This window comes from Myotis nattereri, assembly GCF_964212035.1.
Source record: "Myotis nattereri genome assembly, chromosome: 2".
NCBI classification, from domain to species: domain Eukaryota; kingdom Metazoa; phylum Chordata; class Mammalia; order Chiroptera; family Vespertilionidae; genus Myotis; species Myotis nattereri.
Window position 1 is genome coordinate 110,147,467 of NC_138076.1, and position 24,926 is coordinate 110,172,392.

The 24,926-nt window shown below is 43.1% G+C and overlaps 2 protein-coding genes across 4 annotated transcripts in view; one reads left to right on the forward strand and one right to left on the reverse strand.

Moving 5' to 3' along the window:
- Window positions 1–1,361: 1,361 nt before the first annotated feature.
- Window positions 1,362–24,926, reverse strand: part of IFT88 (intraflagellar transport 88) — a 169,321-nt gene continuing 145,756 nt past the window's right edge. For all 3 annotated transcript variants that reach the window (XM_081083541.1, XM_081083542.1, XM_081083543.1), the window contains 2 exons: window positions 3,517–3,627; window positions 1,362–3,273 (listed from right to left, as the gene is read on the reverse strand). In XM_081083541.1, the coding sequence (XP_080939667.1) occupies window positions 3,152–3,273; window positions 3,517–3,627 (233 nt within the window). In that variant the 3' untranslated portion in view covers window positions 1,362–3,151. The remainder of the gene's footprint in view (window positions 3,274–3,516; window positions 3,628–24,926) is intronic.
- LOC308513474 (BTB/POZ domain-containing protein 6-like) lies at window positions 6,027–7,701 on the forward strand. Its single transcript, XM_081083555.1, has one exon. The coding sequence runs from the start codon at window positions 6,734–6,736 to the stop codon at window positions 7,316–7,318; it is 585 nt and encodes a 194-aa protein (XP_080939681.1). The 5' UTR covers window positions 6,027–6,733; the 3' UTR covers window positions 7,319–7,701.

Sequence of the window (24,926 nt, forward strand, 5' to 3'; positions counted from 1 at the left end):
TTCTGTAGCCACACCTGCTCAAGTCCTGGACTGAAGCCTCTGAGATAGATGCACTCTGAATGTCCGGCTCTGAGTGGAGCCTCCGTTCTCCCTTGAAACAGTCCAGCAGGACGTGGCCAGCTGGGGGTTTGAAAACAGATAAAGTCAGTCTTCCATTGGTGGTAGCACTGGCCCATAAAAAACTGCATGCCTCCTCCCCATAGCTCTGTGGGCATGCCTTCAGAAACTCTGATGCTGTAGCTGTAATCTGAAACCCTGGGCTTTCAGATGTGCTCCCCTCCCCCCCCCCCCCCCCCCGCAGAACTTGGAGGACCAGATCAAGGCAGCCCTCAACCCTTGGGAGGGAAGCAAGCTGCTCACCTTCCCCTAGCTCGACAGTGTACCACCAGAGACCCTTATGGGAGGATCTGAGGGGGACACCTCAAATGACCCAGTTCTGAGTTGTGCCCCTTTCCCCCTGTAAAGCTGCACCCAGCAGGGCAGTGCCAGCAGGCCTTGGAAGAACAAATCAAGGCAGCCCTCCACTGGGAATGGCATTGGTTCTTGGGAGGGGAGCCATCTGCTCACCTCTGCCTAGCTCTGCAATGCACTTCCAGAGACCTAGTGGACTCTGAGGGGGCATTGCACCAAATGTCCCAGTTCTGAGTTGTGCTGCTCCCTTCCTCCCAAAGAACTGAGCTTAGCAGGATTTGGCAATGCAAGTCAAGGCAGCCCTCTGTTGGGAGTGGCACAGGCCCATGGGAGGGGAGCAAGTACAAGCCTTACCCTAGCTCTACAGCTGCCCGCTGCCACAGACCCTGACAAGGGAGTCTCCCTAACCTGTGGGATAGGGCAGATTGGCCCTGGTTCCAAAGCCATCAGTTCAATGACCATCTGAAAGCCTTTCTATGCTAGTAGTTTCTCCAGGTCTCTGTTGGATGCAGCCAACAGCCCTTTATGCAGAACTTGAGCTTTGAAGGGAGGTGTCATCAATATTTGGAGGATGGGGTTAGTGCCCTTTCCCCAGCTGGTGCTGTAAGAATAGAAGTGCCTGACCCTGGGAGATGGTGCCTGTGGGCAGTGGGGGATGTTGACTCAGGACTGGGACCTCAGTAGCCAACCCTCCAGATCTCTGGAGCTATGCTACCCAGATCTTCTCTTTATAGCTTTTAAGTCTTCTTCCCTCTGTGAGAGCCCTGGGTAAGTGCCCAAGAGCAAGCTCCTGTGCAGTGCCCCTTAGGAGAGCACCTGGGATGCTAGCAGGTTATCTTCTCTTCCCAGCCAAGTCCCTGCTTATTTTTGCTGCCAGATGCTACGTAGGCTCTTCTTCCCAGCCCTGGTGCTCTGATTTGGGGGTTCTGGCACGAGGTTGAGACATCATTCTCCTCAGAGAGGACTTAAATATTTTTATTGACTTCAGAGATGAAGGGAGAGAGAAACATCAATGAGAGAAAATCCTTGATCATCTGCCTCCTGCACGTCCCACACTGGGGATTGAGCGTACAACCTGGGCATGTGCCCTGGCCTGGAATGAATTGTGACCTTCTGGCTCATAGGTTGACGCTCAACCTCTGAACCACACCAACCGGGCCTGGGGGGAAACTTTTGCAGCCACAATAGCCCTCTGGCTTCTCAGCCACTACACCTGGGTGCAGGGACCAGCTCTCTTCATGTCTCTGCCCTTCTTACCAGTTTCTTTGTAGCTTCTTCTAGCAATCCTTGGATATAATACTCCTGTTCAGGTGTTTTTCAGTTTTTTTTTCAGGTTGATTGCTCTATATTTTTGGCTGTAAATCCAGGTTGGCACATGGAGGAGGTGTGTATAGTTTCTACCTCCTCTGCAGCCATCTTTGATCTCCCATATTGTTTTACTCTTAAAACCCTAATATGCAAATTGACCAAATGGTGGAACGACCTGCGGAATGACCAGTAGGCAGTTGGTGGGGTCTGAGAGTGGGTGGTGCCAGGCCAGCCAAGGCGGGTGCCAATGGGTAGAGGGAGGCAACTGGTGGCGGCAGTGGCGGGGGATGGGGGCAGTGAGTGGGCAGCACCAGGCTACCAGCCAAGGTGGGTGCCAGTGAGGGCCGCCCTGATTGCCCCCAAAATTGGCCTTGATTGCTGACCAGGCCTAGGGACTCTACCCTATATACTGGGAACAGTCTCTTAGATTTAAAAATTAAAACCAGGCAAGGCTACTCTAACACTGAAAAAACAGGATGATGCAGCAATGACATGCATGGATTCTGGCTTGCATTTTGTGGTCAGCCCTGATTCTGACACTTATAACTGTGTGACAAAGCCAATTACTTAACCTCTCTCTGCTTCAGTTTTTCCTCCCATAAGATGGGGAAAATGGTACTACTGCCTCAGAAGGATCATGTTATGTACTACTTTTATAATCAGGGCAAAAAAATGTAGCTGCCCACACAACAGCAAGATGCCTTTCACCTGTATGAAAAGTATGGTCACTGGTGCATGCAGCATCCCAGGTTGTGAGAGGGATGTCCAACTGCCAGTTTAGGCCTTTAAACCGGCAGTCGGACATCCCCCGAGGGATCCCAGATTGTGTGAGGGCACAGGATGGGCTGAAGGAACCTCCCCCCCCGCCCGCCTGTGCACGAATTTTGTGCACTGGGCCTCTAGTAGTAGTATAATCCCTCCTCAGGCAAACTTCCAAAGAAGTATAGTTTCCAAACTCGAAGCAAATTAGCTTGACTAAATATCCATCAATGATATGTTCTAGCATAGTATTTTTCAAGCTGCAATCCAAGAAATCAATGCAGTTTTCATTATAACACTTTAAAAATGAAATTATAGAAAACAGCATACACTGCATATTAAAGATAATTTTTATGCACGTGTGTGTGTCTGTGTGTGTGTGTGTGAGTGATAACTGGTTGTCCAACAAAATTCATTACTTACTCGGGGGGGTGGGGTGGAGGTCAATGTTTTAAAAAGGGTAAGGAAGTCATAGGTTAACGGATTACTTTCACATGTTTTTTTCCATTAAAAACAAAACAAGACTTAAACCCATACTCACAGAACACAATACACTTATTAAAAACTTTGGAAGTGTACAAAATTAAAGTTTGTATATCTAATCCAAGGTTTTAACATGGGTACTATCTTGCAAGGTAATTTCTTTCCTTTAATAAATAACATAATGTACATATTATTCTGGAAGCAAATCATCTCCTAACTCTTCATCAGCAAAATCATCCTCCTCTAGTCTTTTCTTGGCTGCAGTCTTTGGTCTTTCTACTTGAGGGCCAAGTGGATCCACATATGAGGCATCTAGGTTCAAAACAGATAGTTACATTAGAATATATATATATATATTGCAAACAAACATGAAGCCAGTTAGTCTCATAATCAAAACTGTGAGAACAATGCAGAGTGAATAGAAATGCTCTCCCAAGTCATTTCAATTCTCTGTATATATGAAATTCTTAATGCCCAATTATACATTTTTTGCCATTTCATCAGCTTTCAGACCTGTTGTACCTGTGGGACTGGGTGGGGAACATGGTCACTTGCCTATTTCTTTGTGACTGCTACTTTCATAAGGCTCGTTTGTCCCGGGTAAAGCTCTGAGTTTGGCACTTAGCTGTTCACCTTTACTATTGGCACTACAGTTCTGGCCACTATCTGAAAACACAAAAATAAAAATGCATTTGTTTAACATGTTGAGAAAACAATACTACATCATGAAGTTAAAGCATACTTATTTGCCAAGGTTGTTTTGTTTGAAGCCAACTTCCAAGGGATATAATTCTCTCTCTCTTTTTAAAAATATATTTTTATTGATTTCAGAGAGGAAGGGAGAAGGAGAGAGATAGAAACACCAATGATGAGAGAGACTTACCGATCGGCTGCCTCCCTCACGTCCTCCACCGGGGACTGAGCCCACAACCTGGGCATGTGCCCCGACCAGGAATCAAACTGTGACCTCCTGATTCATAGGTCGATCCTCAACTACTGAGCCATGCTGGCTGGGCAGTTCTCTCTTTTGTAATCCTTTTAGTTTTAGTTTGCAAGCCCCTCTCTCCTGGTTTGGTCTGGTCTAAACTGACAATGATAGCGCATTATTGAGTAAGATTATAGTCAATCCCAAGGGATGTAATTCTTATTATCTAAAATTTAAAAGAAATCTCTTGTTGGAAATCTATAATATAGAGGAAACATCACTTAAAAGTCTTTATATGTATTTTTTCAAATGCGTGCTTAATTATAGGTTTCAATTTTACCAATTCACTTGTGAAAAGTTAGAGACTACTTTGCCAAGTTTAATCTGGCAAAGAACAAAGCAACTGGAGAAAGAATAGGAAGTGTTAAGATCAATATGAGCTGTGTCATCAACCTCATATCAAGGCAGCTGAGTGGCCCTAAAACCACATCGAATAGAAACACACACACACACACACACACACACACACACACACACACACACACCAGAAGAGACTGCGCAAGCTCAAACCAGGTACGAGATAACATAGACATACAATCCATTTTCTTCAAACATTTGAAGAATATTCATATAGAAGAACATTAGATTTGCCCTGCATAGTACAATCAATTTTGGCTCAATATAAGAAAAAACTTGAAAAGGATGATAGTGTCTGAATATGGAATGGCTGCCATGGGAAATAATGCAATTCACATCACTGAAGAATTTCAGATAAAGTTGAACACTCATATTAGTAAGAAATATTAGTAGTACTTTTGAATCTTAAATCTCTATTGTACATTTTAAAAGAGCCACTCCTCCAGTCCCACAATTTTTATTTCTTCCTCTTAAAATAACCACAATATTCTTTTTTTGTTCTGTTATGAAAGCTTCACTTTCAATGAGAGTAGTCCACAGATATGCTCTGATCATTTCTGAATATACTTTATATTTTAGCTTATTGACAATGTCAATAAATATGCTTCAAAACAAGATGGCCTTTAAAATACCCACATTTTAAGGCTGGTCAACTGAACCAAAATTATAAGTCCCCTCTGGGTTCTTATAAAAAACTTACCATTTCCCTGCATTGTAGATATTATTGAAAATAAAATGCAATGAATGTGTCAACATATTTTATTTTGTTCTTCTCTAACTTTTTTGGTACAATTAAGTCAATTTTTTTTTCCATCTACAAGTGCAAATGGGGGTCTTTCAAAGTGCCTGAGTGAGCTCAGCTAAAGAAAGTTTGAAAACTATTGCTCTGGGCAATATTGCTTTCACTTCACTTTTCACACAGATAAAAGCTATCTATATGAATATAACAAAAACCCAACATATCTCTCAGGCATCCAAAGCCTTTCTGAAATCCTAATGTATAATTCCAAGACTGAAGGAATACAGTCCCATGGAAAGAAGAAACTCTTTTTTTTTTTTTTTTTTTTTTAAGAACAAACTTTTAAAGATGAAAAGTGGCTCTAGCTGGTTTGGCTCAGTAGATAAGCAGCAGTTCTCAAACCTGTGGGTCGTGAACAATGAAAATACATCCTGCATATCAGATATTTACATTACGATTCATAACAGTAGCAAAATTACTGTTATGAAGTAGCAATGAAAATAATTTTATGGTTGGGGTTCACCACAACATGAGGAACTGTTTTAAAGGGTAACGGCATTAGGAAGGTTGAGAACCACTGGTAGAGCATCAGCCAATGCACTGAAGGGTCCAGGATTTGATTCTGGTCAAGGGCACATGCCCAGGTTGTGGGCTCAATCCCCAGTGGGGGGCATGCAGGAGGCAGCCAATCAATGACTCTCTCATCATTAATGTTTCCATCTCTCTCTCTCCCTCCTCTCCACTTCCTCTCTGAAATCAATAAAAATATATATTTTTTTAAAAAGATGAAAACTGACCTCCTCAGAAACTTTAATTATCCAACTGAAAAGCCATGAATAGAATTGTTAAATATTTTCTATTATAAAGACCACTAAGGGTATAATGTGAATATCTTCATTCCATCATTTTCATGGAGTAACATTGCCATACATAGGCAGGTAAAAATGGAGCAATATTTGTAAGCTGGGGTGGGTTTTATGTCCAACAAACAACAATTACGATTTCATAGAGGGAAGATAAAAACAAATAGGTTCAGAAAATTGAATTGTAAAATCAATTTATCTGAATTATCAATCAATTAACACTTAAACTTCCAAATGATACTTTTATTTTATAAGAGAAATTATCTTAAAATCATAGAATTTAGAGTAACAAGGAATCTTGAAACTTACCTGTACCAGTAAAAAAGAATATCCCTATAAAATGTACAATGTATACGAAGAGATATTTCCCAAAGTAAAATCACAGATGGACAAAAAACATATAGAAATGGTTAACCTTACTTAACTTTAGAAACATAGTAAGTTAAAAAAAACAAGCCAGAACACTATATACTGAATACCTTTTTAGAAAGCTTAAACACAAGCAAAATGAATATATTGTTTGTATACATGATAAAATTATATATGAAAAGGCAAGAAACTGAAAAATGTAAACCTCAATACATATCCTATCTAATAATAGACAAACATGGTAAGTGACCATACCTTCGCTACGCTTCCCATGGGCTAATCAGGGCGATATGCAAATTAACTGCCAACAAAGATGGCGGTTAATTTGCATACGTAGGCACAATGCTGGGAGGCGAAAGGGGAAGGACGGAAGAAGCCGCCTGCCACTGACGGTGATCGGAAACCCAGGCGGCAGGCAAGAGCCGGGGGCCAGCCCTCTACCTGGTCCGCATTCCAACCATGACCCTGGAGGAGTTTGCCAATGGCGCTGCCCAGTCGGACATCCTGACACTGGAGGAGACCCACAACATCTTCCTGTGGTACACGGCGGCCAATAAGACCCCACTGACCAAGAGGCGAGGCCTGGCCCCGCAGAGGTGCCACCGCTTCGAGTCCTCAGCCTACTGCAGCAACCAGTGGCGCAACTGGGGGCGCTGCAACAGCATCCAGTTTTCGGTGGACAGGAGGGTGTTTGTGGCGGGGCTGGGCCTGTACGGGTCCAGCTCCGGGAAAGCCGAGTACAGTGTGAAGATCGAGCTCAAGCGCCTGGGGGTGGTCCTCGCCCAGAACCTGACCAGGTTCGTGTCCAACGGCTCCAGCAGCACCTTCCCGGACAGGTTCGAGCACCCAGTGCAGGTGGAGCAGGACACCTTCTACACAGCCAGTGCCGTGCTGGATGGCAGCGAGCTCAGCTACTTCGGGCAGGAGGGCCTGATGGAGGTGCAGTGCAAGAAGGTGACCTTCCAGTTCCAATGCTCCTCCGACAGCACCAACGGCACCGGGGTGCAGGGCGGGCAGATCCCTGAGCTCATCTTCTACGCCTGAGGCCGTGGGTGTGCAGGCGCTGGGGGGACAGAGGGCCACACTCTTTCTCCTCGGCAGGACAGGCTTCAGGACTCCTAACCTTTTGTGTGCAGCTGGCTGTAGCCAGAGGTATAAATGAGACGTTTCTACATGGCCAGAGCCTGGTTCTGAATACAGGGGGCTGGGCCTCATTACATCTCTGGCACATTGGGGTACACACTCTGCTGGTGGCCGCCTCTTCCCTGCCCCTGTCCCCGCCTCACCGCCCCCCCCCCCCGCCGGTGTTTGGAGAAGTACCTATATTTTTTTTCAAAGTAACTGTATTTTTAATAATTTCTTGACATGGTAAAAGAATTTTACATTACGATCTAAGGGTGGTGGGGTGAGGAGAAGGAGCAGCAGAACAATCCAACAAAAAAAAGTGAAACAGAAATGCACGGTGGAAGGGATTTGCAGGGTGGGTAGGGGCATTGCCCAACTAAAATGCAATTGGTTTGTTACTGAGTATTATTCATGGGAAGACAGCATCCTGACTCCTTCTCTATACAGCATATTGGGAGTAAAAATGATGCATCCAGGTGGAAATATGATTAGGGGTTGGAAGACAGACAGGGAAAGAAGAAGTCAGAAATAGACACTGAGAGACTCACTGGCTGGCTGGATGCAAATACTGACTCTCCAGTAGTGATAGAATAAAAAAGTGGGGGATATCTCTGGAAGATTCAAGAGATAGAGGGAAATTCTTCTATGGTTTTGACTTGCCCAGCAGATTTCCACAAACACACGTGTACACGCCTATGTTTGCATGCATACACATATACACATAACCGACTGCCCTCCCTGAAAGCACAGAAGAAGAAGAAGCTGCCCACCTTTGGTCCAGGCACCAGTGCCTGTGGCTGGCTGCAGCCCAGGAGACAGACAAACCACCTGCCCGAGGTGCCAGGCTGCCAGGCCGGAGAAGCTGCCAGCCCTGTTGTCCAGGGCGCCAGCGCCTGTGGCAAGGGAAATAGGTTCCCTCTTCACCTACTGCAGTCATTACTTCAATATTCCCCTTATAAATTTCTCTCCTGTGCTGCAATCCAACTCCACTTTTCATTGGAAGGATATGGAACAGAGAGAGCAGGGTTAAAAGCTTACATTTTTAAGCCGGTAAGATTGGTACTTAAACATATAAATGGAAAACTAGAGTCCTTAAGGTAACAAAGGCTACAAAGGACAGGGACAGCGCATGACCTATTATATCCAGCAATCCATATGGGGACTCAAAACTTTGCAAAGATGACAATTACAGAAGATATAAATCAACTAAAATACTTGACAGGGACAATTCTTCCATCTTTGAAAATATCTACATCAAGGGAGAAACCAAGATGGTGGAATAGGTAAGCACCGGAAATTGCAGCCTCCCACAACAACTACAAAAATATAACTAAAAGAGAAAACGGACATCATCCAGAACTACAGGAAGGCTGGCTGAGTGGAAATTCTACAACTAGAAGGAAAGAGAAAAGCACACTGAGACTCAGAGGAGGTGCGGAAGTAAAGTGCATGGGTAAAAAGGTGCGCGTGGAAAGGGCTGGCAACTGAGGACACGGCTGTCTTTTTCAATCGGAAGGGAGTCACAAGCCCCTGACTGCTCTGAACTCCAGTTCCAGGAAGTCTCTGGGGACCCAGACTCATACAGGGAGATACTGGAATGTCTGGCAGCAGGCAGAACTGGGAACTCGAGGGCGGCTTTCTCTCAGAGGTGCTAGCAGCGATTACCGGGACACTGAGACGCGGCGCCCCTTAGGGCAGGGCTGAGGATCAGCCATAGCTGTTTGCTCTGCCATGTTGATTCCCTGAGATTCCGCCCCAATCAAGCTGCAGCAGAGGCTTTAGCATATGAATGCCCTGGCCCTTTGCAATCTGAAAATTACCTAACAAACTGCAGCTGGGCCAGACAGACCCAGAACTTCCAAGAGAAGGCCCAAGGCCCCACAGCAGCTTGCACTGCTTCACAGCTGAGCCTCATCTGGGCACCTCCAAACTCCAAACAAGGAAGGGGAATTTGCAGATCTCTTTGTAGCTCCTGCTGGGTAGCCTAAGGCAGAGGCTAAATTTGCACCTCCTTAGATCCAAGAGCCAGTGCACCTAGTGGTCAGAGTGAGACCATCCATATTACAACTCAGATCCATAAGGGACACACTCAGGGGGCAGACTCAGTGACCACCAAAGCCCCTCTGAAGCAAGACTTGCCCCGGAGGGGTGTCTCCAGCACAGAAGTTCTCTCACCGTAGACAAGGTTGATTCTCACAGCCAATTGGCCTGGAGGTCAATTCCTCCCAGTGATACCTACTACAATCAAGGCTTAACTACAACAAGACTGTGCACAAAGCCCACAAGGGGGTGTACCAAGAGTGTCCACCTCAGGTAATTGGGGAGGCTGAGCCACTGGGCCCTATAGGCCACCTAGCACACAAAGCCACTCTATCAACACAGGAAAGCAGCCAAAATGCAGAGATAAAGAAACAGGTCACAAATGACAGAAATGGAGGAAAGCAAACTGCTGGATATAGAGTTCAAAACCACGGTTATAAGGTTTTTCAATAATTTTCTAGAAACCGCCGATAAATTTAGTGAGACCCTGGAGGATATGAAAAAAGACCAACTAGAAATTAAGCATACACTGACTGAAATAAAGAATAATATACAGAGATCCAACAGCAGACTAGAGGATTGCAAGAATCAAGTCAAAGATTTGAAATACGAAGAAGCAAAAAACACCCAACCAGAAAAGCAAAAAGCAAAAAGAATCCAAAAATATGAAGATAGTGTAAGGAGCCTCTGGGACAACTTCAAGCGCACCAACATCCAGATTATAGGGGTGCCAGAAGGAGAGAGAGAGCAAGATATTGAAAACCTATTTGAAGAAATAATGACAGAAAACTTCCCCTACCTGGTGAAAGAAATATACTTACAAGTCCAGGAAGCACAGAGAACCCCAAACAAAAGGAATCCAAGGAGGACCACACCAAGACACATCATAATTAAAATGCTAAGTGCAAAAGACAATGAAAGAATCTTAAAAGCAGCAAGAGAAAGACAGTCAGTTACCTACAAAGGAGTACCCATACGACTGTCAGCTGATTTCTCAACAGAAACTATGCAGGCCAGATGGGAGTGGCAAGAAATATTCAAAGTGATGAATAGCAAGAACCTACAACCAAGATTACTTTACCCAGAAAAGCTATCATTCAGAATTGAAGGTCAAATAAAGAGCTTCACAGATAAGAAAAAGCTAAAGGAGTTCATCACCACCAAACCAGTATTATATGAAATGCTGAATGGTATTCTTTAAGAAGAGGAAGAAGAAAAGGTAAAGATAAAAATTATGAACAACAAATACATATCTATCAACAAGTGAATCTAAAAATCAAATGAATAAAAAATCTGATGAACAGAGTAAACTGGTGAATATAATAGAACCAGGGGCAGAGAAAGGGAGTGGACTGACAATTCTTGGGGGGAAGGATTGTGGGGGTGCAGGAAGAGACTGGACAAAAATCGTGCACCTATGGATGAGTACAGTGGGAGGGGTAAGGGCAGAGGGTGGGGTGGGAACTGGGTGGAGGAGAGCTATTCGGGGGAAAAAAGAGGAACAACTGTAATAATTTGAACAATAAAGATTTAATTAAAAAAAAACTGTCACAAGGACATTATAGTAGGATCAAGAGGCCAATTCACTAGGAAGATGTAACAATTACAAATATAGACACATCTTAACAGCACAGAGACCCAAATGTATGAAGCAAACTAAGACAGAATTGGAGAAAGAAAAAGACAGTAACACAATAGTAGTAGATGTCAATATCTTACTTTCAATAATAAATAGGTCAACCAGTCAGAAGATCAACAGAAAATTGAGTACTTGAACAACATTATAAACCTAGTACACTTAATCTATAATAATAAAAGCATAATATGCAAATTGACTGGACAGCTGAACAGCAGAACGATCTTCCAGACAACCTTCCGGATGAAGCCAGGGCTGTGAGGGCTGAGGCAGCCAGGGCTGAGAAGGCGTACTCTTGCACGAATTTCATGCATAGGGCCTCTGGTAGATATATAAAAAACACTTCATCCAACAACAGCAGAACATATGTTCTCAAGTGCATATAGACTGTTCTCCAGGATACAGTGCATGTTAGCCATAAAACCAGTTTTAATAAATTTAAGAAGACTGAAACCATACCAAGTATATTTTCTGATCTCAATGAAAATGAAACTAGAAACTAATAAAAAAGAACTGAAAATTCACAAATATGTCAAAATTAAACACACACTTAAACACCAATGGGTCAAAGAAGAAATCACAAGGGAAATTAGAAAATATCTTGACATAAATGAAAATAAAAACACAAAATAATGAAACTTATGAGATGTGGCAAAAGCAGTTCTACAAGGGAAATGCAATAACTGTAAAAACATACATTAAAAAAGAAAAAGATATCAAATCAATACCCTACCTAAACACCTCAAGGAATTAAAAAAAAGATCAAAGTTAGCAGAAGGAAGGAAATAGTAAATATTAGAGCAGAAATAAACATAATATGTAATAAAATAGAAAAAGTAAAACAAAACTAAGGCAGGTTTTTGAAAAGATCAACGAAACTGCTAAACCCTTAGGTCTAAACTGAGAAAAAGAGAAGAATCAAATGACCAAAACGGGAGCCGTAGCTGGGTGGCACAGTTTGTTGGAGCATCGTCCTGTACACCAAAAGGTTGTGGGTTTGATTCCTGGTCAGGGACATATCTATGTTGCAGGTTCAAATCCTGCACATCGATGTTTATCTCTCTATCTTTCTCCCTCTCAAGAAAATAAAAATAAAAATCAATAAACATAATCTCAAGTGAGGGTTAAAATAAAAAAGACCAAACAAACAAACCAGAAATGAAAGGAGACATTAAAACTGATGCCACAGAAATAAAAAGGAGCACAAGAGACATCTATGAATAATTCTATGTGAAAAATTGGAGAACATAGAAGAAATGGATAAATTTCTAGAAATAAATCTCTGAATCATGAAGAAGCAAAATAATGAACAGACTGATAACTAGTAAAGAGATTAAATCAGTAATAAAATACCTCCCAACAAAGAAATGCTCTGGACCAGATGGCGTTGCTGGAGAAATCTACCAAATATTTAAAGAAGAAATAACATCAATCCTTCTCAAATCTTTCCAAAATATTGAAGAGGAAGGAACACTTCCAAACTCATTCTATGAGGCCAGCATACACTGACATCAAAATCTGACAAAAATACTTTAAGAAAACTACGTAACAATATCCCTGATGAACACTGATGCAAAAACCCTCAACAAAATGATAGCAAACCAAATTCAACAACACATTAAAAGGATTATATATTTTGGCCAAGTGGGATTTATTCTTGGAATGCAAAGAATCCTATCTAATAAAAGAGAAACATGGTAATTAGCGTACAACCGCTACCCTTCCCACTGGCTAATCAGCAAGATATGCAAATTAACTGCCAGCCAAGATGGCGGCCGGCAGCCAGGCAGCTTGAAACTAACATGAGGCTTGCTTGCTTCAGTGATGGAGGAAACCAACGTTCCCCGCCTGCCTTGCCAGCCTCTGAGCCTGCAGTTTGAAACACTGTAACAAATATAGAAGCTAAACAAAACCCCAGAAACCTGCTTTAAGCGAGCTGGGATCTCAGAGCTGGAGTTATACATTGTTTCGATTATAGAACCCAAACAAACCAGATACCTGCTTTCAGCAGCAGAGGCCTCAGAGCTGGAGCCAGAGCTAAAGCTGGCCCAGAAAAAAAAAGAAAAAGAAAAAAAAAGAGCAGTTGGGAGCTTCAGTCACCCGCCAACCTGAAAACAACCCTCAGCCCCTCACCCAGAATGGCCAGGCACCCCAGTGGGGACCCCCACCCTGAAGGGTGTGTGACCAGCTACAAACAGCCATCATCCCCTCACCCAGGCTTGCCAGGCACCCCAGTGGGGACCCCCACCCTGATCCAGGACACCCTTCAGGGCAAACCAGCCAGCCCCACCCATGCACCAGGCCTCTGTCCTATATAGTAAAGGGTAATATGCCTCCCAGCACTGGGATCAGCGGAGCCGCAAGGCCTCCCAGCACCGGGATCAGCGGAGCCGAGAGGCCTCCCGGCACCGGGATCAGCGTGACAGGGGGGAGCGCCCAAACCCACTGATCGCCCTGCGGCTCTGTGTGTGACAGGGGGCGGGGCCACAACCTCCCTATCTGCCCTGCTCTGTTCGTGACAGGGTGCGGCGCCCCAACCTCCTGATCAGTCCTGCTCTGTGCCTGATACGGGGGAGCTCTCCCACCCCCTGATCACCCTGCGGCTCTGTGTGAGACAGGGTGCGGCGCCCCAACCCCCTGATTGGCCCTGCTCTGTGTGTGACAGGGTGCAGAGCCCAACCCCCCCGCCCCCCCCCCCATGGGCCCTGCTCTGTGTGACAGGGTAGAGCCATAACCTCCCCATTGGCCCTGCTCTGTGGGTGACAGAGGGCGGCGCCCCAACCCCCTGATCCGCCCTGCTCTGTGTGTGACAGGGGGCAGTGCCCCAACTCCCCTATCGGCCCTACTCTGTGAGTGACAGGGGGGAGCTCCTCAACCCCCTGATGGGCCCTGCTCTGTGCATGACAGGGGGGAGCTCCCAACCCCCTGATCGACCCTGCTCTGTGAGTGACAGGGGGGAGCTCTCCAACCACCCTGATGGGCCCTGCTCTGTGCGTGTCAGGGTAAGGAGCCCCAACCCCCCTGATGGGCCCTTCTCTGTTAGTGATAGGGGGCAGCGCCCCAACCCCCTGATTGGCCCTGCTCTGTGTGTGACAGCGGGTGGCGCCGCAACCTCCCCATCGACCCTGCCTTGAGTGTGACAGGGGGCGGTGCCCCCAACCCCCCAATCGGCCCTACCCTGAGCGTGACTGAGGGTGGCATCGCAACCTCCTAATCCGCCCTGCTCTGTGCATGACAGGGGGCAGCGCCCCAACTCCCCAATCGGCCCTGCTCTGAGCCCGCCCAGGGGCTGCACCTACGGATTGGGCCTGCCCTCTGCCACCTGGGAGCAGGCCTAAGCCAGCAGGGCGTTATCTCCCGAGGGGTCCCAGGCTGCGAGAGGGCACAGGCCAGGCTGAGGGACCCCCCCCCCCCGCCAAGTGCACAAATTTTTGTGCACCGGGCCTCTAGTATAATAATAAATCAGTATAATATACCACATTAATAAAGAAAAAAACCCATACGATAATTTCTTTGATGCAAAAAGGCATCTGACAAATTGACATTTTTTAAGATAAAATACTAAACCAAGCATGTCAAACTCAAAGGCTAACACAGGCCAAATAAACAAGGTTTAAATTTATGTGGGCCACAAAAAAACTAAAGCTTCAATTTTCATAGAAATGTGGGTTTATTTCGATAGAGACATGCTGAATACAAACAGCTGAAATAAATGAGTAATCGTTAACATAAAATAATAGAACATTTTAATAAAAATTAATATTTTTTCTTGAACATTTGCCAGCCACTGAATAACTGCACAAATTAATAAGCACAACACAAATAAACCTATTTTTCTTGGTTTGTTTTCTAAATATTTTTATTGATTTCAGAGAGGAAGGGAGAGGGAGAGAGAGATAGAAACAGCAATGATGAGAATCATTGATTGGCTGCCTCCTGCATACTGGGGATCGAGCCCACAACCAGGACATGTGACCTTGACTGGAATTGAACCTGGGACCCTTCAGTCCACAGGCAGATGCTCTATCCACTGAGCCAAACTGGCGCGGGCCTATTTTTCTTCTTCTCCCAAAAGTAATTATTTCCTGTTGTGCACACCAAAGAAGTCAGTACAAGACTAATGACATGGCAACCGCTGATAAAATATTCACTGCTAGTATTAGTGGAGAGAAATGCGCCTGCGTGTATGGCACCTAAGGGAAATGAATGTAACATGATTATAGTAATTAGTCATTAGTGAACGCTGGAGTTTGTTATTAATAACTAGTGGCCTGGTGCATGAATTCATGCCCATTGAAAGGAAATTATTTAGAAGAAATATTTTAATATCGCTATTTGCCCTTTCTCTATAATAGAAATGTCAACAAACTCACGATCGACAATGACAGATCAAAACACGCGCTACTGGCACCAGCAAGAGCTTTATATATACCACGCATGCTTGAGTCAACTTAGCCTTATATATATATAGAACTAGAGGTCCAATGTATGAAATTCTTGCAAGTGGCGCAGCCCTCGCAGCTGCGGTGGCTTGCCTTGGCCTTCAGAGCTGCGGCTTTGTCCAGTAGGTGGTTCGGAAGGACGTCTGGTCTAATTAGCATAATATGCTTTTATTATTATAGATAAACTTGCTTAATTAGATCTGCTTTCTGATTTAACTAAACTTTTTCAAGCCCAGTGAAGCACCCCAACTTCTCTTTCAGGTAATTGTCAGCAACACAACAGTAAATATCAACATGAAGCAGATTATTATTGTAGATCATGCAGGGAGAACAAAGAGTGAAATATTTAACTGCAGCAGTGTTTGACTATATTCTGCGCAGTGAGAAAACCTGAAGTCATTTTCAAGGTCCACCATTTCTTACTTCTTTTCAGTCGGGTCAAGTTTCTAAGCTTTCTAAATCTCTGTTTTCTGGCTAATGAAAAGAAAATAGGATTCCACAAAGTCTCCTATCTACCTACTCCAGGACTTCTGTGAGGATCAAATGAGATGAGGCTCGGGAAAATGCTTCACAGACATTTGGTTAAAGTGTAAAATGTTTGCACCTGGCTATAAAGCAAGTCATGTTCCTGGGCTGAAGAAACCCCAGGGAGGCTAGTTGCTAGGGAGAGGAAGCTGGGCGTTGCTACATGATGTCATTACCCAGTGCCCACAGAAACTGTTTCCAGGCTGGGCTGGGCTGTGGGCTGATTTTGCGCCATGGCATCTCGGCAGCGTTGGCTGTGATTTGGTGGGCTGTCGCTCTGAGGTGGTGGCGGGGCCTGTGTCCCACTTGGGGGAAGTTGAGTGTTGCTTTGAGGGCACTAGGTCTGTAGTGCCGTTTATTGTTAAATGGCCTGTCACTAGGGAGAGGAAGCCGGGCGTTGCTATGTGATGTCATTACCTGGCGCCCACAGCTACCATTACCAGGCTGGGTTGGGCTGTGGACCACATTTTGCCCCATGGGGCCTCAGCAGCGTCGGCTGCAATTTGCTGGGCTGTGGTTCTGGGGTGGTGGCGGGGCCTGTGTCCCAGTTGGGGATGCTGAGTGTTGCTTTGTAGGCGCCAGGTCCAAGGTGCTGTTTCTTTGTAAATGGCCAATGTGCGTCATGGCAGCTCCTGTGTTGAGTGTCTGCCCTCTGGTGGTCAGTGCATCTCATAACAACTGGTCAGACACTTAGCATATTAGCCTTTTATATATATATATAGATTATGTATAACAGGATATTGTAAAAATTAAGTTACAAAATTTTTATTAAAAGTTTCTTACATACTGTTATATTGGCTGGGCCACAAAAATATTTGTTGTGGGCCGCATGTGGCTTGTGGGCCGCAAGTTTGACATGCTTGCACTAAACAAACTAAGAATAGAAGGGAATGACCTGAACATAATAAAGGGCATATATGAAAAACCCACAGTGAACATAATACTAGATGGTGAAAAGTTGAAAGCTTTCCTCTATGACCAGGAACAAGGCAACAATGACCACTCTCACCACTTTTATTCAACACTAGAGGCCCGGGGGGCACAGGAGGGGATGGGTGCCCTCGGCCCGGCCTACACCCTCTTGAAATCTGGGATCCCTCGCTCCTTACTGCCCTCCTGCTCACTCCTTACTGCTTGGCTTGCTGCTCCTTAGCACTGCTGTGGAGGCTGGAGAGGCGCCGCCACCACCACTGCACTTGCCAGCCATGAGCCCAGCTTTTGGCTGAGCAGCGCTCCCCCTGTGGGAGTGCACTGACCACTGGGGGCAGCTCCTTCATTGAGAAGCTGCCCCCTGGTGGTCAGTGCGCATCATAGCAACTAGTCGTTCTTGTCGTTCCACCAAAACGGTCGCTTAGACTTTTATTATATAGCTAGTACTGGATGTTCTAGGCAGAGTAGTTAGCAAAAAAAAAAAAAAAAAAAAAAACATTCAAAAAGGAAGGGAAAAAGTTAAATTCTGTCTGTTCATAAATGACATGATCTTATTATACATTGAAAACCCTAAAGACACTGCCAAAAAACTGTTAGAACTAATAAACAAATCCAGCAAAAGTTGTAGGGTCAAAATCAATTACATGTCTAAACACTAACAACGGACAATCTAAAAATGAAATTAAGAACACAATTCCATTTACAAATGCATAAAAAGAGAATAAAATACTTAAAAAATATATACATGTAATAAAGGAGGTGAAAAATTTGTACACTGAAAATTACAAAACACTACTGAAAGAAATTAAGGAAGACACAAATGATAGAAAGACATTCCATGTTCATGGATTGTAAGACTTAACACTCTTAAAATGGCCATACTACCCAAAGAAATCTCCAGATTCAATGCAATCCCTATTAAAATCCAAATGAGGGGAGAAACCAAGATGGCTGCATAGGTAAACACCTGAAATTGTTGCCTTGCACAACCACTTCAAAAATACAAGTAAAAGACAAAATGGACATCATCCAGAACTACAGGAAGGCTGGCTGAGTGGAAATTCTACAACTAGAAGGAAAGAGAAAAGCACACTGAGACTCAGAGGAGGTACAGAAGTAAAGTGCAGAGGCACGGAGGTGCATGCGGAAAGGGCTGGCAACTGAGGCCACGGTTGTCTTTTTCAATTGGGAGGGAGACAAAAGCTCCCGACTGTTCTGAACTTCAGTTCCGGGCGAGTCTCTGGGGACCCAGACTCATACGGGGAGAAACTGGACTGTCTGGAGGCGGGCGGAACTTGAGGGTGGCTTTCTCTAAGAGGTGCTTGCAGCGATTACCGCAGAACCCTGAGACCCGGGGCCTCTTAGGGCAGGGCTGAGGATCAGCCATAGCTGTTTGCTCCACCCTGTTGATTCCCTGAGACCCCGCCCCACCCAAGCTGTGCCCAGAGGCTTTTGCATATGAATGGCCTGGCCCTTTGCAATCTAAAATTACCTAATGAACAGCAGCTGGGTCAGACAGACGCAGAACATCCAAAAGAAGGCCCAAGGCCCCACAGCAGCTTGCATTGCTTCACAGCTGGGCCTCATCTGGGCACCTCCAAACCCCAAACAAAGAAGAGGAATCTACAGATCTCTCCATAGCTCCTGTTGGGTAGCCTCAGGCAGAGGCTAAATTAGCACCTCCTTAGAGATCCAAGAGCCAGGGTACCCAGTGGTCAGAGTGGGACCATCCAGATTACAACTTCTCAGATCCATAAGGGACACACTCAGGGGGCAGACTCAGTGAGCACCAAAGCCCCACTGAAGCAAGTCTTGCCCCAGAAGGGTGTCTCCAGGACAGAAGTTCTCCCACCGTAGACAAGGCTGATTCTCACAGCCAATTGGCCTGGAGGTCAATTCCTCCCAGTGATACCTACTACAATCAAGGTTAACTACAACAAGACTATGTACAAAGCCCACAAAGGGGTGCACCAAGAGTGTCCACCTCAGGTAACTGGGGAGGCTGAGCCACTGGGCCCTATCGGACACCTAACACAGAAAGCCACTCTATCACACAGGGACGCATAAAAAATGCGAAGACAAACAAGTCACAAATGACAGAAATGGAGGAAAGCAAACTACTGGATATAGAGTTCAAAACCATGGTTATAAGGTTTTTCAAGAATTTTCTAGAAACCACTGATAAATTTAGTGAGACCCTCAATAAATCTAGTGAGACCCTCGAGGTTATGAAAAAGAACCACCTAGAAATTAAGCATACACTGGCTGAAATAAAGAATATTATACAGATGCCGAGACCAGTTTGGCTCAGTGGATAGAGCGTCGGCCTGCGGACTGAAAGGTCCCGGGTTCGATTCTGGTCGGGGGCATGTACCTGGGTTGCGGGCATATCCCCAGTGGGGGATGTGCGGGAGGCAGCTGGTCGATGTTTCTCTCTCATCGATGTTTCTAACTCTCTATCTCTCTCCCTTCCTCTCTGTAAAAAAATCAATAAAATATATTAAAAAAAAAAGAATATTATACAGAGATCCAACAGCAGACTAGAGAATTGCAAGAATCAAGTCAAAGATTTGAAATACAAAGAAGCAAAAAACACCCAACCGGAAAAACAAAAAGAAAAAAGAATCCAAAAATATCAAGACAGTGTAAGGAGCCTCTGGGACAACTTCAAGCATACCAACATGCAAATTATGTGGGTGCTAAAAGAAGAGAGCGAGCAAGATATTGAAAACCTATTTGAAGAAATAATGACAGAAAACTTCCCCTACCTGGTGAAAGAAATAGACTTACAAGTCCAGGAAGCTCAGAGAACCCCAAACAAAAGGAATCCAAAGAGGACCACACCAAGACACATCATAATTAAAATGCCAAGAGCAAAAGACAAAGAGAGAATCTTAAAAGCAGCAAGAGAAAAATAGTTAGTTACCTACAAGGGAATATCCATATGACTGTCAGCAGATTTCTAAACAGAAACTATGCAGGCCAGAAGGGAGTGGCAAGAAATATTCAAAGTGATGAATAGCAAGAACCTACAACCAAGATTACTTTATCCAGCAAAGCTATCATTCAGAATTGAAGGTCAGATAAAGAGCTTCACAGATAAGGAAAAGCTAAAGGAGTTCATCACCACCAAACCAGTACTATATGAAATGTTGAAAGGTATCCTTTAAGAAGAGGAAGAAGAAGAAAAAGGTAAAGATACAAATTATGAACAACAAATACACATCTATCAACAAGTGAATCTAAAAATCAAGTGAATAAATAATCTGATGAACAGAACAAATTGGTGAATATAATAGAATCAGGTACATAGAAAAGGAGTGGACTGACAATTCTCGGGGGGAAAGGGGTGTGGGGGGGTGCAGGAAGAACCTGGAAAAAAATCGTGTATCTATGGATGAGGACAGTTGGGGGGGGGGGGGGTTGGTGGGTAAGGGCAGAGGGTGGGGTGGGAACCGGATGGAGGGGAACTACTGGGGATAAAAGAGGAACAACTGTAATAATCTGAACAATAAAGATTTAATTAAAATAAAAAAATAAAAATCCAAATGAATTTTTTTTTGCAGAAATTAAAAGAAATTTTAAAATTTGTATAGAATTTCAAAGGACCCTGACTAGCCTAAACAATGCTGAAAAAGGACAATAAAGTTGAAGATCTTACACTTAGAGATTTCAAAACATATTGCAAAGCTACAATAACCAAACAATATGGTACTGATATAAAGACAGACATATAGACCTAATGAACAGAATAGAGTCCAGAAAGAAACCTAGATGTACTGATATTCAACAATTGTATTAAGACAATACAACAGGGGAAGGATAGTCTCTTTAACAAATACTATTAGAAAACCTGGATAATCACATGCAAAAGAATGAAGCTGGACTGCTACCTTAAACCATATATAAAAATTAACTCAAAATGGATTAAAGATAAAAATGTAAGACCTGAAACTATATCTTTTAGAAGAAAACATAGAGGAAAAGCCATGACACCAAAAGCACAGGCAACAAAATGAACAGACAAATAAAACCGCATCAAACTTTAAAAACTTCTGTTCAACAAAAGAAAAAATCAAGAGAGTGAAAAGACATCCCAAGGCATAGGAGAAAATATTTGCAAGCCATATAACTGATACGAGGTTAATATTCAGACTATATAAATTCCACAACTCAAGAACAAAAACACAAACAATGTAATTTTAAAATGGGCAAAGGATTTAAATAGATATTTATCCAAAGAAGATATTCAAATGGCCAGCATGCATATGAAAAAATACTCAACATTGCTAATCATCAGGGAAATGAAAATCAAAACCACAATGAGATAACACCTCACATCCATTATATAACCAATATCAAATAACAGAAAATAAGTGTTGGCAAGGATGTAGCAAATTAAAACACTTGTGCACCATCGATGGGAATGTAAATGTTGCAGTGCTATGGAAACAGTATGAAGGTTCCTCAAAATATTAAAAATAGAACTATCATATGATCCAGTGGGTATATATGAAAAATAATTGAAAACAGGATCTCAGAGATATTTGCACACCCATGTTTGTGTTTTTTTAAAAATATATTTTATTGATTTTTTTTACAGAGAGAAAGGGGAAGGGATATAGAGTTAGAAACATCGATCAGCTGCCTCCTGCACACTCCCCACTGGGGATGGGCCCGCAACCAAGGTACATGCCCTTGACCGGAATCGAACCTGGGACCCTTGAGTCTGCAGGCTGATGCTTTATCTGCTGAGCCAAACCGATTAGGGCTGCACATCCATGTTTATAGCAACATTATCCACAACAGCCAAAAATTGGAAACAACCTCAGTGTCCATCAACAGATAAATGGATAAAGAAAATGTGGTATAGACATACAATGGGATATTGTTCACCTTTCAAAAGGAAGGAAATCCTGACATATGCTACACTATGAATGAACCTTGAGGACGCTATGCTAAGTGAAATAAGCCAGTCACAAAAAGACAAATCCTGCATGACTCCACTTATATGAGTTATCTAAAGCCATCAAACTTATAAACTGAGAGTAGAATAGTGGTTGCCAGTGGTGGAGAGATGGGAGGGAGAAAAGAGCAGTCATTGTTCATTGGGTTTAGAGTTTCAGTTTTGCAAAATGGAAAAGTTATAGAGACCTACAGCACAGCAATATACATTAGTTAATACTGTATACTTCGAAAAGATTAAGATGGCAAATTTTACATTTTTGACTACAATTTTCAAAAATTATTAAAATTTTTTAAACCTTTATACTCAGCAATTCCACTCCTAAAATGTTTTACTAAGAAAATCATGAAAATATTTGATGACAGGAAAGTAGACATGAAATAATGCTGAATGAAGAAAGCAGAGTACAATATTTTACAGCACTATGATCTCTCTTAAAATATACTAGCACACATTCATCTTTGGGTATGATGTTTTGAGTAACTAGTTTATTTTTAACTGGAAGTCTACATTTTCTAAGATAAACAGTATTCATTTTTTTTGTAGTATCTTAGGGAATTTTATTACTTTTATGAAGTGAGACACTTCCCTGGAGACAGTGAAGTGATGATTTAATGCCGTGTTTCTGGTTTTCATTTTTGACTTTGAAAAGTCAGCAAGAGCTTTTCAGTTTTTGTGTATTGCAATCTGACTGTGATATATGCAATCATTCTCTCTATCCCACTTTTTGGTTGTTAATCCTCAACTATGGATATTTTTTCCATTGATTTTCAGAGAAGGGAGGAAAGGGGAGAGAGGGAGGGAGGAAGGAAGGGAGGGAGGGGAGGAGGGAGGGAGGGAGAGAGAGAGAGAGAGAGAGAGAGAGAGAGAGAGAGAGAGACAGACATCGATTGGTTGCCTTCTGCTTGCGTCCCAACTGGGACTGGAGTGTGAACCTGAACCCAGTATCTGCCCTTGACCAAGAATTGAGCAGAGACCCTTCAGTCGGAGGACCAACACTTTAACCATTGAGCAACATCAGCCAGGGCTATCCCACTTTTGATTTAGCTTTGTAAATCTGAGGATCTCATTAATCCTTTTTAAAATTTTTTTATGAAGTTATTACATATGTGTCCTTATCCCCACATTATCCCCCACTCCCCCCCCCCATGCCCTCACCCCCTGTTGTCTGTGTCCATTGGTTAAGCCAATATGCTTGCATATAAGTCCTTTGGTTGATCTTTATCCCTTACCCCCACCCTCCCCTACCTTCCCTCTGAGTTTTAACGGTCTGAACGATGCTTCTCTGTCTCTGGATCTGTTTTTGTTCATCAGTTTATGCTGTTCATTATATTCCATAAATGAGTGAGATTATGTGATATATATCTTTCTCTGACTGGCTTATTTCACTTAGCATAATGCTCTCCAGTTCCATCCATGCTGTTGCAAATGGTAAGAACTCCTTCTTTTTTACTGCAGCGCACTATTCCATTGTGTAGATGTACCACAGTTTTTTAATCCACTCATCTGCTGATGGGCACTTAAGCTGTTTCCAAGTCTTAGCTATGGTAAATTGTGCTGCTATGAACATGGGGGTGCATATATCCTTTCTAATTGGTGTTTCTAGTTTCTTTGGATATATTCCTAGAAGTGGGATCACTGGGTCAAATGGGAGTTCCATTTTTAGTTTTTTGAGGAAACTCCATATTGTTCTCCACAATGGCTGCACCAGTCTGCATTCCCATCAGCAGTGCACGAGGGTTCCTTTTTCTCCATATCCTCACCAGCACTTGTCGTTTGTTGATTTGTTAATGATAGCCATTCTGACAGGTGTGAGATTGTTGTTTTGATTTGCATCTCTTGGATGATTAGTGACTTTGAACATATTTTCATATGTCTTTTGGCCTTCCTTATGTCCTCTTTCAAAAAGTATCTATTTAGGTCCACTGCCCATTTTTTGATTGGGTTGTTTATCTTCCTTTTGTTAAGTTGTATGAGTTCCCTGTAAATGTTGGAGATTAAACCCTTACCGGTGATAACATTAGCAAATATGTTCTCTCATGCAGTAGGCTTTCTTGTTGTTTTGTTGATGGTTTCCTTTGCTGTGCAGAAGCTTTTTATTTTGATGTAGTCCCATTTGTTTATTTTCTCTTTAGTTTCCATTGCTCTAGTGGCAGTATCAGTGAAGAAATTGCTTTGGCATATGTCTGAGATTTTGCTGCCTGTGGATTCCTCTAGTATTTTTATGGTTTCCCATCTTATGTTTAAGTCCTTTATCCATTTTGAGTTTATTTTTGTGTATGGTGTAAGTTGGTGGTCTAGTTTCATTTTTTTTTTTTTGCATGTATCTGTCTAATTTTCCCAACACCATTTATTGAAGAGACTGTCTTGACTCCATGGTATGTTCATGCTTCCTTTGTCGAATATTAATTGAGCATAATGGTTTGGGTCGATTTCTGGGTTCTCTATTCTATTCCATTGGTCTATATGTCTGTTCTTGTGCCAGTACCAGGCTGTTTTGAGAAAAGTGGCATTGTAATACAGCTTGATATCTGGTATTGAGATCCCACCTACTTTGTTCTTCTTTCTTAGGACTGCTGCAGCTATTCAGTTTTTTTTTTTTTTTTATTCCAGATGAATTTTTGGAAAGTTTGTTCTAGGTCTGTGAAATATGCTGTTGCTCTTTTAATGGGGATTGCATTGAATCAATAGATTGTTTGGGTAGTATGAACATCTTGATGATGCTGATTCTACCAATCCATGAACATGGTATATTCTTCCATCTGTTTATGTCTTTTTCTATCTCTTTTTTCAGTGTCCTGTAGTTTTCCACGTATAGGTCTTTTACCTCCTTAGTCAAGTTTATTCCTAGGTATCTTATTTTTTTGGTGCGATGGTGAAGGAGATTGTTATTTTAATCTCTCTCTCTGTAAATTCACTATAGGTGTTTTAAAAAGCCATAGATTTCTTGGCTTTGATTTTGTATCCTGTAACAATGCCGAATTCATT

Bases quoted from the DNA above. Each gene is read 5' to 3' on its own strand.
- LOC308513474 (XM_081083555.1), top strand. From the start codon at position 6,734: ATGACCCTGGAGGAGTTTGCCAATGGCGCTGCCCAGTCGGACATCCTG.